Source organism: Colletes latitarsis, chromosome 9 (genome assembly GCF_051014445.1).
Source record: "Colletes latitarsis isolate SP2378_abdomen chromosome 9, iyColLati1, whole genome shotgun sequence".
Classification (NCBI taxonomy): Eukaryota; Metazoa; Arthropoda; class Insecta; order Hymenoptera; family Colletidae; genus Colletes; species Colletes latitarsis.
The window spans coordinates 22,611,820-22,626,859 of record NC_135142.1 but is presented as its reverse complement, the minus strand read 5'-3'; the positions used below and the strand labels follow the sequence as shown (position 1 = coordinate 22,626,859).

Below are 15,040 nucleotides of genomic sequence, written 5' to 3'. Positions count from 1 at the left end.
TCGCCAAGTCGTTGGGGAATCAGTAACACGTGTAAATTCGCCATACCGTGATGAATTAAGTGGTCGGTCCTTCCGGAAAACCGGAAACGCCTGGGCGTTTTCGAAGAATTGCAATTAACGAGATAGTGCCCGACCGCGTGAGCACGGTTCGTCGTTTTAAATAATACTCGAGACAGAGTTTGCTACCAGTTTCGAATGCACTGGGTGTTTGGACGTTTTCTTTTCTTTTTTGCCAACGCGTACTGCTGGAAACGATTCGAGGACTCGTTCGAGGGACATTTAATATGTCCGACGTTTTAAAACAAGGGTGACGTATCTACGACACGTCGTTCAATTTGTCACTTATCAATTTAATCGAGAAACTTATAAATTAATAAATTAAGAGAATGATTTCACTATTAATTAAGGGTCGGGGAATTTTAAGCAGAATTTGTAGCCGATGGATACAAGTATTTAAAAAGTGTTTACTTGAAACGATTTCGAAAATTGCAGTCGTATCGAAAATCACACGAGGATACAACCTGTTATACAGAATGTAAATAAATCGCGGACGTAAACTTGGGGTTTGATGGAATTCATTGAAAGAAACGATATCTTAATAAACATACTCCGAAGGTAATGGTTTCAGATATATTCAGCTGTTTAATTTGTAAGTCAATAGGTCTTCGTACGATTACATAAGCTGCAGGTCACTGTTTATGTATTGGTTTTCTACACGTTTTGTGAATGAATTTTGTATACGTTCGAAATTGACTTCCTGAACGTTCGCGATATCAATCATTCTACAGCATTTATAGTCATGAACGGAAGCATTGACTTGAAAATTAAGAAACGGAATACTATTAAAATTATAAAAGAACAATTACTCATTATTCCTTTTTCAAACAGTACTTCTACTCTAAATTTCTCTCATTTTAGAACGTTTGCGATTTTAATCGAATACTAATGATTTATTCATTCCACAAGCAACAGTCAATTTTTATATCTATCGTTTCTGCTTAACGTTTTCGATCAATGATTTGAAACTTTAAACAAAAACGATACACGATTCAACAAGCTTTGTTCCTAATAATTTTCGTTAATAACCTAATAAATTTCGTTAATGTTTTACGTTTAAACCTTTAATTACACCTTGTACAGGGATACCGGGCTTTCGAACTTTTAACGCGCGAATTAATTTAGCAATCGTTCCGTGGAAAGTTGGTCATGTTAATAGAAGCCTGAGAAGACGGTATAATTTCAATTAAAACTTTTCAATGTTAGATTTGGAATTTGTTTTTTTTATACGATACAGAAAGTTCATGAAACAAAGAGTCAGAAAATAATGGAACGAACGTAATGATTCTTGCGAGTTCAATTTTTGGAAAATTTACTAACTCTACTGGGGGGGAAAAATCGAACAGAACATTTAATGAATTTTACTAGAATTGATGAAAAAAAAAGATGAAAATAGCTGCAAAATTGGTGCAATCGATCCTGCGAAAAGGCAGTCCAAAATTAATTTAATCGTAAACAATTATATCTCGCGTATGAAACGTCACGAAATAAATTGAACAATTTCCCCTAAATAGCTTTTACGCGATAGCAAATCCACTAATGGTTGATCTACGCGATTCGAGATTCTGGCTCAACAGCGAAACAGTCTTTTTCGAAACATTCCGGATCGCTAGATCTGAATTCGATCCATGGTCATTCTTTCCAACTCTCCGATAGACGCGGCAGATCCTTTCAAATTGGCAACGTCGATCCACGGCGGATCAAAGGATCCACCGATCGAAAATTCGCGCCGAGCGCGCGTGTACCTTCGATCGTCGATCGTTTCCCGACGAGATCGTAAATCGATCCCCGGTCGTTCGTACGCAAAATTGAGCGTCACTGTCCAATTTACGATTTATCTGTCGTGACGTGCACGCCGTATGCATACATGCATGCATGCATGCTCGCGAGCGCGATAACGCAGTGCAGTTGGGTCGATGCATTATGCAGTTTTCCGTGCGTCCATTATATTTTTAGACCTTTACGATTGCAAGGTTACGCTCGTAACGCTGCGTTCCTCGTTAACTGCGATTTTTCCTCGCCAATCGCCAGCTGACCGGATGAGGATTCCTAGCAGTCGCCTGATTCGCGACTGCCCCGACCGATTTCTTTCGCGTTTCCCAAAATCGAACAAATCCTGCGATGCTCATCAATCCGGGAAGCGAAACGTTCTCTAATACGTTCGAACAACTCAATTTCAAAATAACATTCTACGAAAACTGACTGCTATAGCTATAAATTATATCGATACACAGGGTGCAATAAGTATTATTTGCTAATGAATTTCTTTACAGTTTTCTAACTTGTTTTATAGATAATATTTTTGCGAATTAAGTAAATTATTTTTATCGTCGAAACGTGAAGAATTTAAAAATAAAATTTCATTTCGAACGGATAAGATGGTAGGCCATATAAGGAAATGACAAACACACAGATTTACAGAAAAATATTAACATATGAAGACGTAACATACGAAGGAAGAAAATAGGTAAAATTAAAATAATACGTATTTATGTTATTATTGATAGAATTTATAGTTGTATTTTTGGAGAGAGCCAGAAGTTGTTCGAATGTATCAAAGAAGATTTCACTCCTTCGATCTTGTCTAACGTCTAAAAAACAAAAAAGAAGATGTCTCTAGATCATTAAACTCTGCGAGCTTGATTCGAGAAATCTGCCTGCTTCCCATCGTGTCGGTGAAAGTCTACGATAGAACCTCGATCGTCCGAGCAGAAAATGATCTATCCATTCTAATTTTTGAACGCTCTGGGATCCAAACGGAGCTTGTCCTTTTAATATAAAACAATTTTTGTTGCTACTTTTACAAGTGTAACACGATTTCGTGCTACGAATTACTGTTCTAATTGCCAAATAAAAAGGATACATATTTCCTATCGATACATAGTATAGTTCAACCGTCATTATCCAAATTATTATTATGCAAAATTTTTAATCTACGATACCACCTAGGGCTTTTAAATTTTAACGTTTAGGTGTACGTGAAACTATAAAATTTGTGACCATTAAAAAAAAATTATAAATACAAATAAAATTCATTTACGCGTATGAATTAAATTTTTGTTCCTACGTTTCAAGACGATCGTTCGTTTGCGTGATCGACGACGCGAGAGCAAATATCCTATAATCAGAAAATTTCCCTAATCGAATACGTGTCTCCCTATTTGTTCGTATAATGGAGGATTGTATTGCATTATTCATTGAGAGATTCTTCTGTTAAGCTCGAAGTTAATTCCGATCGTAATTTGGTATCAAACTTGCAGTGCATGCGTTTACAGACATAATGACATCAAAGCGGGCACGCGTGGGGCTAATTATTGTGTAGGGTGATCTATTAGGTCTACTGGAAAGTTCTGTCCGCGCTCGCACGAGGTTTTCCCAGATAGAGAATATCAATAGCGTGCCACGAATGATTATTAACTCTCGTTATGTTGTCTAGTGGCTACGTGCCGTGTAAGACAGTAATTTTCGCTGTCCAAATACTTAGTGCGTTTGAAGTAACAGTATTGTAAATACGTCGAACGACAAGGTGTATCCGCGAGATATTGCATATTATATGAATTGCAACGAGGAAATAACGCGATTATGGCTAATACAAAATTTATGGCGTGTTTTTGGACCAAATGTGCGATATCGAAGCGCGCGTACTGGCAATAGTGTGATAAATTTAAGTGGAGATTCGAGTATCAAGAATGAATCGCGCTTGGAAATATCATCAAAAGTTGATGACCACGCGTCGTTCGTAGTGCACCGAAAAAGAGCCATTTTTAACACTATGGAATATTGGAGGTAAGTTACGAGACGCTCAAGGAGCAATTTACGATCGTATTAATTCTTTAAGTACCTAGTGTGCTACTTAGAGAACATTCGAAAAAATGTTTTATTATCGGTGTTAAAATTTATTTGAATATTACGTGCTTTTCAAGCTATGAAAACCTTCTAACTTTATTATAATATATTGTGCATATAAAAGTATTATATTCAGCAATAAATCAGTTGAACTTTTAGTCTGGAGTATTTCCAAATCCGGGCCAACAAAATTCTAATTCTACCTTGTATCACAATTTTGGAATTTTTAAGTTATCGTATACGACACTTTTAATTGTGGTATATGAAACATAATAGAATTAAAAAATAGGGGCTCGGATGATTTGAATCGCAAATAAAATAAATTTCTTGACGTCAATCTTCCTCTTAGTTCGGATAATGAAGGTTCTACCATATCCTTACTTTTTATCTGTAACTCCTAAAATTTCCCATAGCATTCGACTCAAAATTTCAAATTTGCTAAAAAATTTAGCAAAACAACGAAGAGAACGATTCTGGTCGAGCAAAGGTCGCAAGAAGGCACGCAACTGCGAAAATACGCTAACGAACGAATGATTAATACGTAACTGAAAATAAATTAGTAGTCTCGCGAGAGAAACGAGCAACTAATGACTCTGTCGTCTCGAATTAAGTACTTGGCATAAGCAAAGGCAGTTTCCGAAATATCGACGCATCCTTCAACGCGTCGGTGCGTTTCCTGTTCCACCATCTTTCCTAGAATCATCGACGACGGTTAATGGACATTTATTATTAATCGGTAGAAAGTTTCGCGTCGAATCGATCGAGTTCGATTCGTTTTCAGACACTCAGTGCGTTCGAGTGTGCTACCTGGATTGTTAAAACGATCAGAAGTTGGAATCGTGGGCTGGAACGGGGTACAAACTTTTCCATGGAAACTTCGGTGTGGAATGAAATAATAGCCTACCGAAAAAATAACCCTCTAAAAAATTGGACGCGACAATAGCAATTATCTTCTACTTGGATTCTAAGTAATTATGCGTCTGCAATGGATAGGTATCGATTGTTTGCAAAACCTTTCGTGCTCGCGTTTTGAACAGGTGGAATTCATGAGTATATGTTAAATATTTTACTGTACAAGTTGGGAGAAATTAGTGTTGAACGAGTCGTGTGCCGACAAGTTTCCTAATTGTAAATTTATCACCAACTTTTGCTCAGAGAAAATGGAAATTGTTCTGTAATCAATTTATTTATTAACTTCTTATTCACTTGGAACTCTAAAATGGTGTGTAATCGTTTCTTTTTTAAGTTAATTCGATTTCGAGCAGTATTTTTCAAATCAAAAAACGAAATCGATTCCTCTAGGTTGCAATTGAGAGATTCAACGCGATCGCAACTTCTTCGAACGAAATCCATTCGAGGCACGGATCGCTCGAACGCGATGTTAATCAAATCATGCGATTATTGCCCGACGCGACACAATTTCCACGCAATGTAAATCATCGAGCAACTCTCGGAACGAAAGGGTCGATGCTCCATAGCTCGATTAAAACCGAGGAAAAAAACGGAACGCGACAGCGGCGTACCTAGTCTTCCGCCAAAGCGATCGTAAAAGTGGAAACGAAGAAAGCTGGCACGAGCCCGAAGTTCGCTAATCCCTTCCGGGATCGACTGGCTGGTAAATTCCGAAATGGAAGAAAACGGATCGGGGAACGAATCGAGGAATACTCGAAGGGAAGGATTCGAGAGAAGGAGCGTACAGAAAGCAGGACGCGTTCGCGTTTGACCTCGCGAAGGCGCCGGCAGCGGATTAATATTCACGTTTTGTCGCGAACGAGGCCGAAATCGTGCGCGATGGGCTCGACTATCGATTAATCGATAGGGGCGGGAGTCCCGTGGCCGATTCCTTCGGTGCAGTCACGGGCCTCTGCACGGAACACGATGAATATTTCAGAGATCGATCGATTTCGAGCGACTCCGCTACGCGAGGGTCTCTCCCGTGAAGGAGGCGGGAAGCAACCAGCGACTAAATATACAATGCGCTCGGCTCGTGCGGGAACAACGAAAAGAAAAAAGAAAGCTTGTCCTGCCCGACGCGTAGCTACGATCGCCATCGAGTTCCGAACGTCGATCCAAACGACCATTTCGTGCCCTTCGCCCTCCGTATAACCGTTTTCCTACGTGATCGACTGTATTGCCTCGATTAATGCACGAAAACGAGTCCTGTAAGTAGCCCCCATTGTCATCGGTTACTTCCTCTCGCATTTATTCATTTTTAAACGACCACTTGTCAATGCACTGCAACAATCGAGGTTCTATCGTAACGAATTTCACGAGATTCTATAGCACGGATCGACGAACTATGGACTCGCGGGCCAGACTCGAGTTTTTATGTATCGTTAACGTAGTTTTTAACTGAATTTTATTCTACTATTCTCTGTCTATTCGTTTAAGTATTATCGAGGTCTTTCACAGTACTTGATTCCCTTCTTCCTGATTAAAATGCGTATTTTAATTACTGTCGGCCACTCGAGCCGAGTCGAAGGAACGTAAACAGTGGCGATAGTCGAGGAATCTGTTGCAAGTATCCCTAACGCGAATCGATGCAAGAAGCGAGACATCGCTGTACTCGTCCGGGCGAAAGGATATCCTTAAACGTGAAATATGTGAACGAGGTCGCTTATAATTTATTAAAATACGCAGAAAATTGTGAAATAAGAGCTGTGGTTGGTTATTAGCCTTATCAAAAAGAAGTTATTATCCATATCACTTTGAACTTAACCATTTCAGCAAACAAAATTCCTAGTAAAGTGGGTATTCTAAATGTCCATTTTGTTGCTAGAAATGCAAAAATTTTAACCGATTCGAAACGAAGCATACATTTTTGCAAAATTTGCAAAACGAATACGCTAGTTGAAATGATATTTAATTCGAACACTTCCATGATTTCTTTGAAGAAAAAAATTATTTTATAAACATATTTATACGCCCACAAATTAGTTAACACACGATGTAAACTATAAGTGTCTGAACTTGGATGGTCAACTTAGAAAATGCAAATAAGAAAACGTTTTGTGTAAATCTGGTGAAAGTGTTCTCGTCAAATTAATGTAAAACTTTTATTGCTCGAACGCAATTTGATCGAATTAGACAAGAACGACGAAACACTTGACCCGAAAATTATTTAAAAAATTGCAAGATAATTAACAATTTGGTTTGCTTGAAATAGTAAAAGTTAATATTTGTTTTTCGTTGCCACGAGGCATCGTGGCTCTTGAAAACGATAATTGGTCCGATAAAATGTAAACAATTTTACGTAAAAGGCTTCCTTTCGATAGCATTGCCACATTGTAACGGGCAATTAAATTTAAACACGTTAGATAAACTGTTAAACACTGTCGGATATGGACTTTACTTGTCACATTTGCACGAGCGTTTCCCTTCTGACGCGTTTCCGTCGCGAGGAAAACGGTCAGAAATTATATACCGCGTCGATATTCTGAATCGTTAATTTCCCCAGATGATCGTATATATTATATGTTTCAATGCGTACACGCTAATCGTCTTATCAGCACTAATAGGAAAAAAAAGGAATTATGTAGTTCGAATACTGGTTCTCGTATCACTTAAACGCTTATGAGAAACGCGAGGTCATCGCGCATTGCAACCGACCGAAGTGCAATGCCGCCTTCTAGGTGAGTCTACTACACTCTTAACACATCCGTTCCGTGACGCGGACGACACTTACGCGATGTAAACAAATTATTTCCGCGATTAAAAATTTTCTCTCAAATTAGAAAGACATTGCAGACTCGATAGGAAACGAAGTCGACGCTCTCGTTGCAGGATAATCATTCTTAATAAAAATATTTTTTAAATAAAGAAAGATCTAAAAGTAAAAGAATCATATAATAGTACGATATTGATTGCAATCAGGATCTTCAAACTCGTCTGACACTCTCGATTTCTATTTCTTTAAATTTCTGCAAGTATTCAAAGTAATGATAATTTTTCAGAGTTCTGATATGGTAATTTCTAATAGTATCTGCAAGAAACGTAAACACATTAGTAACACCTTCTGTATCGTAACGATATTCATGCGAGTTCACGCGTGCTTCGAAAAATATGTAAGAAATATTACACGTCATTCTGTACGTAAAACTTCCAAAATTATCGAATGTAACTTTGAATGATAATTTAAAAGTTCGAGTGTAACTAACGATCGAACAGTTCAACAAAAGGTGTTGATGACTACGTTGATGGATGCTAGTACTCTAAGGTCAAGGACAAGCAACGTCGAAACAAATTCCAAAGTTCTACATAGTTAGATAGTTTTGCTTCTCATACCTCGTTGAATCTTCGACGGAAGGAGTCTGCAGACGAATACAAGGAATATCCTGTTTACAGGATTACGTTGCACTCTCCTGTTCCCAGAATAAGCGTGCGCGTGTACGAGCGTGGCAAACGTCACGTTCGGTCTCCTGTTTCTTGGCCTCGCGAAACGCTTAGAAGAAGGTCGATATTTCGTTTGCCAATGCGCGTTCGAACCGGATAGAAGCAGTTTGGAAAATAAAACGCGTCGACACCCTGTCCCGAGGACGTCGAACAAGGAACTGTTCTCCAGCCGCGCACGACTCTGTCCTATAATCAACCTCGAAACCTAGGTACCGCCTATTACAAGTTTCGCAGACCTCGCGAACAAAACACGTTCGCCCTCTTCACGCGAAACGTAAGCAGGAGCAGGTGAACGATTTATGAAACTCGATCGACCCTTCTGTCTCTACTGGCTAGCTTTGTCACGCAAAACGGTTGTACACGACAGAAATAAATAAATTATAGAATAGGACAATCCTCGGGGAGCAAAGAGCTGTTACAGAGGACCGTGCTCCCTCGACCTTAATGGAGGAGTCGTTAAATATAAAATTCGGCTAGAAGAGAGTTGAACTGCGTCTCGGTTTAGTTATTGCACTGTCTTGGTCGGTCTTACGAACCGCCGTTAAATATATGCGCCGGCTTGGCTGCCTATAACGCGTTTCAGCGTGCTCGACACGCGCTCTCGATACCGTGTTTGCGTCGACTGCGTGATAGGAATTGGGTAAAAGCTGTCCCCCTAGACTGTCGCGAAAGATCTTCCGACGATATTTCAACCGGAAAACGTGCTCGAACGATATTCGATGGTCTCAGTTACAGCAAACACAGTACCAAACAATTTTACCCAGCGTAGACGAAACCCGAGGTCATCTACGCCGCTGGTTTTGTCAAATTTCGAACGAAAGTTAACACTTTTATATTTTCATCGTATCCTCGTGAAACTGTTACAGACGAATCGACGAGAATTTCCCGACTAAAACGAGTACAAACACGACCACGTTCGGCCTAACTAGCTAGCGTCGAGCTATGGTGCGCGAACGACGTGCGCAGAACACGTATAATTAAAAATAATTCGAACTACGTCGTGTTTGGACTCGTTTTAATCGGGCGAGACTCGTTGATTCGTTGATAATAGTTTCGCGAAGATGAAACGAGGAATAAAGAAATTTTCGAAAAGGTCGAGCCCAATTCCGATACATGTAAACGAATTTACCGAGATCGGTAATTTATTCCTCCCACAGGAGGGCTTGGAAACAATACGACTAATTGACTCGAGGTTCCGTGAAAGGGTAACCTGTCCCGAGCGTGGCGGGTAGAAACGAGTTCTGACGTTGACAATGGTCTACGTACCGGGCGAGCACGCACGTCCACGATTCGACTCGCGGAGCAAACCGCAAAACCAAACGAAGATGAAGAGAACCGGTAACGAAATGCACGATGAAGAAAACCGCAGCTCGAGAAGCTGTCGATGCCGGCGCACTCGTAACAACTTAATTAGCAGCCCCGCGCCGCGCATAACTTTCCTCAGCGCTACGCGTGTCTTCGAAGCACGTCCACGAACGCACCGAATCGAACGTTACCGAGAGTGGACGTATCTCTACCCACCCACACTCCCCGTGCCTCCCGTTCAGTCAGTCCAGAAAAACCAACCCCCTCCCCGATCCGTTGCGTACGGTCAATTTTCTTTCACTCGTATCGCGATAATCGGCGCGCGAACCCCCCAACCCTTCCCCTTGTCAACTGTATAAAATATTCTCAATCGTATCAACAATAGTCACATCGTACATCGTACAACGTTGTTACATTATTACAATAGTTTATAGTTAATCGTAATCAATATAATATTCACAGCATTTTATCAAAATCTCTTAAAAGCACCAACCGTGGCGGCTCAAATTTTCCCATTCGCCCTCTCGTAATCGTCTCGTTAATTCTTCTCGATAAAAATCCCGATCTTCTATCATCCGCTTCCGTAATTCATATCTTCTTTCTCTTGTTCTTTTTGTCCCCTTTGTTCACTCTCGCACCTTTCTATCACTCATGCTTTCTCTCTTTCACGCACTCGCACGCACACTCGCTCGCACACATATATATATTTATATATATATATACCTTCAATAATTTATCGATATATATATATACATGTATATATAATATATATATGTATATATAAGCTAAACGTTTCGTCTTAAAGCACTGATTAACCGAGGGAGCTCGTTTTAACGTGTCCCTCCCTCTGAACACGCGTTTACCAACCATCCTAACCAAAATCACAGGACTAACTAGAAACACCGCCGGCTTTTTGCCTCGTCGCTCAGTGGGATCGATTGACGCGAGGTATACACCCTTCGTGGAGACGAACGAAAGAACGACAGGAGTGACGAGGAACGACGAAAGGGAGAGATCGAGGGTTGAGGAACGATCGAGCGTCCCGCGAAAGCGACGTCGGTCGTTCACGATGAGCAGGAGGCCGTAGTGGCTCCGTTCCGTCGAGAGAAGGACGCGTGAGATGATGAGAAGGAGAGACCGTGGCGGGAAAAGATTAAAGAAATGCGAGAAACAACGAGCGAACGAGAATGAGGCACTACTAGAACGGCTCGTGTCCGTGTTCCCGTTCCCGTTCCCGTTCCCGTCGTCCGACAGCGTTCTAGGTGTCGCGATGGCGACGTCGATTCCCCGACGGGGCTCCGTGCGGTCGATCATCCGCCTCTCCGGAGAATCCATCGTCGCGACGATCGATGGGTCAGCAACGGCGACGGCGTCGACGGGGCCGCGTCTAGCGGACGCGGGGGAACAGAAACGTCGAAGGAGGTGTATTGTTCGGCGGTTGTTCCTCCGGCGGCGTTGAACGTGGCGGTTCTTCTTGCGCGGACCAAGGCGAACTCAATGATGCGGCGGTGGCGGCGGCGGGGCCTCTTCCTCGGAGGGATCCACGGGGCTCGGGGACAGGAACTTGCGCACATACTTCGGGTAATGTGTCTTTTCGTGGGCCTTCAGTATCGTCGACCTCGAGAAGGTCTTGCCGCACAACGTACACCGGAACGGACGTTCCCCGGTGTGCACCCGACAATGGTCCTTCATGTGGTGGCGCAACTTGAACGCCTTGCCACAGAACTCGCACTTGAAGGGTCTGTCGCCTGTGTGGGCCGGTAGGTGGGCTATCAGGGAGCCGACGTCCGGGAATGACTTGCCGCAGAACTTGCAGAGGACGACGCCCGAGGTCGGGTCCGAGTGGGCCGCGAGCTCGAGGTCCATCGGCTCGATCGTACCTGCTGTGGGGTAGTGGGCCTCCGGCGGCAGGTGCATACCGGGTTCGAGGCCCAGCTGAGCCTGCAGCTGCAGGTGGGCCGCCTGCTCACGGTACTTGAGCGACTCGAGGCTGTGCGAGAGGATGTGCCGCGCCAGCTTGCTCTGGTGGAGGAACGAGGCACCGCAGTACATGCACGCAAACACCCGCTCATCCACACCCATCAACTCCTGCAACCAAACAAACAAGAACATCAACTTCTTGTCTTCCCTTTAGCTCGTCCTTACAACCCACAATAACGTTTCTCGCTCTCACTTTCATTCTCCCATTCTCTCTCTCTCTCTCTCTCCCACACTTGCTCACTTTTCTCTGTTCTACCATCTATCTATCTATCTATCTATTTATCTATCTATCTACCTTTCTATCTATTATTTTTTCTTTTGTCCTTTTTGTTTTGTTTCTTTCTTTTTTTTGTTTTTTTATTCTTTGGTGCGTTTACTTTTGAAGTGATCGTTTCAAGCAGAAAGGAGATATTTCGTTCGCATACTCGTTTTCTCCGTGTCTTACGATACCGCGTATGCCGCGACACGTCTCGCCACTTCGCCGCGAGAAATCGCTCGTTTCGACACTACTCGACTCACAAGCGTACACAGGCACGCGTATATCGTTGTTTGTACACGCGTACGTATGCACGAGCCCGCGACGCGCCGGGCTTCAATCGACGCGCGTAACCGCGCTGCTTGCTCGGAAAAAAGCGTCTCCTATTTCTTTTCTGCGTTCTCTCTGTTTCCGTTGCCTCGCTTTGTTCTCGCACTCGTATCTGGCTACTGGTTTTCTCTCTTTCTAGGCGCCACTGTATGACTCGTCGATTAACGAAATAAATAAGTAAAAAAAAAAATATTAAAAAAAAAATTATTAACAAAGAAAGAACAGGCAAAGGCTCGTCGTCTCGAGACCACTACTTTCGTAAGAAGCGCGTCGTTTCGGTATGACCGGATGTTAACGCATGTACACGAGGTTCTCTCTTTCTTTCTTCCTCTGATTCATGAGCTCCTCTCCATTTTTGTGTTTTTTTTTTGTTTTATTATTTTTATTTTTATTTTTGGTGGAAGAAGAAGTCCCTGGCCTGACGAGAAAGTGATATTCCTCTCGACGGCATGTAAGACGGTAGCACAAGAAGTTGACGCTCATTTTTGTTTGGCACGACGCGCACCCCCAGGTAAACATGTATGACAAGGAAATTGTCTGAGTGTGTGTGTCACCGTATATATACACACGTACGAGGCTCTTTATACGTGTCTATATATGTACGTATATATGTATCGGTCTGGATTAACGAGTGACACATGTACGGGCCCACGGCAACCCCCACAGCCTCGCTCAAGAACAACGAACAACAACCCACCCGCACCCTCGTCCCTCGTCCCTCCTCCCGTTGATTTTTAAAAAATTTTTTTTCTATTTTTCTTTTTCTTTTTTTTCTTTTTTGTATATATACGTATAATCGACTGCGGCCGAGATCGCCGCGGTGCAAAAATTGATTCGCCGATAGCAAAAGGCATTGCAATCAACCAAAGAAAAAAACGACAAAATCGAAATACAAATATTACAAAAGTAACAAATGGTAATAATGAATGTCAATATAATCTGCAGTACGTATAACGATACATATATGTATATATATATATGTATGTCAATAATGAGTATATATATAAATATATATATGTATGTATGTGATGTATATTATACCAGTCATGTATATAACAATATATATATATACACATATTGTGCGAGCATGTATACGCATGTATACACACGCACATGTATATATACATATTTACGTATTTATATATATATATATAAAAATGTAGTAAAAAACAACCATGGCCAAAAACGAAGGTCAACTTCTTGACAGTGAGCTAGCAAGACAGGCTGGCAGGATGGGATCAACGGGATTTCTGTTATTCGCCGGTTTTTCCAATCGATCGCTCGAACGGCCAGGGAAGAGAAAAAACTTGGAGGCGTCGTCACGGATCACGCATTTTCCGCGCGGTTCACCGCAGCCCCTCGAAGCACCAGGATGCGACCAGAAATCATGGAGGAGGAGTACGTCGGGGATTAACGGTCGCCGAGGAGCGTTTTAGACGAGTGAATAAGGGATCGTTTGGACAGACTCGCGCGAACGATCTAGCGTTGGAGGTCGAGGATCGAGAGAAAGAGAGAAAGAGAGATAGACAGAGCGAGGCTGGAGAGTCGCGCGAAAGATTTTGAACGGGGTACGGAAAGTGGGAGCAAAAGAAAGAGAGAGACAGAGACAGACAGATGACAGGATGTATGCACCGAGCATGGAGAAGTGAATTAGTTCGGAAAAGAAGAGATAATACGTTCGTCAATAGTAGACGGCATGCACGATCGATCTCCGGGCGCAGCGCGTCTCGACGAAGATCTCTTTTTACGCTGAAGCTAGAAACAAGCGGCTAGGTATCGAATTTACGTTCGGTCTCGGTCCTATCGCGTCGTTACGCGCGCGGAACGTCGACGTCCACTCGCGAAGACTTTAAAACACGGACTGAGAACCGCGGTGTCAAGGGTTACGCACTCTCACGAGCACGAGTTCGTGAACGGTTCGCCCGCGAGCTTTTTGTTCGCCAGGAATCGTCAACCGTGACGAAACGTTCCTCGAATCACACGGCAAGTCGAAAATCCCATTGCTTCAAGGGGAACGTGTTTCTCTCTGTCGTCGAACCTCCGATCACACTCAACTCACGGCGAGGACAGCGATTTATTTGTTAATGACACGATCACTTTCAAATTAGCGGGGAGAGCAGCAAACAGCAAAGCACTTGGGCACGCATGCAATAGTCCCACATGCAAAGTGAACTCGAAATATAACGCATGCCTGTCTATCCATAAGCGCAGATAGATAGACAAGCAAAATAGACAGATATATAGATAATAGATATATATATGTATATATTTATATATATATAATAGATAGATAGATAAAATGGATCGTGTTATGTTCCTCCGAGGTATCGAAACCCGACTTTTGTCACGGCGGCCCGTCGTTCGGTAAACGAGTAGCGCGCAAACGAACGATTTGTCGTAACCTCAGTACAACAAGATGCATCGAATATCCAACGAGTTTTGCAGGCGCTTGTTTTGCAAGAGCCGCATCAGCTCATCCGCAATCCGCGGTAATGCCGGCGTGTATATGCGATTGCAGATGAGTCGAGTGCGGGGGCATACTGGCGATAACCGTAATCGATATATAAATGCAGAGTAAAGAGAAAGTACGAGAATAAAAAGTAGTCAATAAATTGGAATGTATAGTGGTGGAAAGAGAGACACTCACCGGATCTGGCGGGAGTCTGTAGTCCGTGGATATTTCGCTGCTCGCGCTCCGATCCTCGGTCGACCTTTCCCAGTCCATCTCTTTTTTTAACGACTGCAAACGAACATCGGGCACACGTCAAAGTAATAATTGGATAGCCGTCGATGGTATCGGGAAAGTATGAACTTTCCTCGCAGATCGACGCACAGGAGTCATTAGCGCGAACGTTCTACCGAAACTTCAAATGC

The 15,040-nt window shown here is 42.5% G+C and overlaps 1 protein-coding gene across 6 annotated transcripts in view; it reads right to left on the bottom strand.

Annotated features, from left to right (window-relative positions):
• Mamo (zinc finger protein 628-like) overlaps positions 1-15,040 on the bottom strand; it is a 93,473-nt gene that overhangs the window by 35,393 nt on the left and 43,040 nt on the right. For 5 of the 6 annotated variants that reach the window (XM_076773607.1, XM_076773609.1, XM_076773608.1 and 2 more), the window contains exon 3: positions 14,814-14,906. In XM_076773607.1, coding sequence (XP_076629722.1) covers positions 14,814-14,906 — 93 coding nt within the window. Of the gene's footprint in view, positions 1-9,963; positions 11,689-14,813; positions 14,907-15,040 lie in introns of those variants that run through there. The other variant, XM_076773611.1, reaches the window with a different exon arrangement.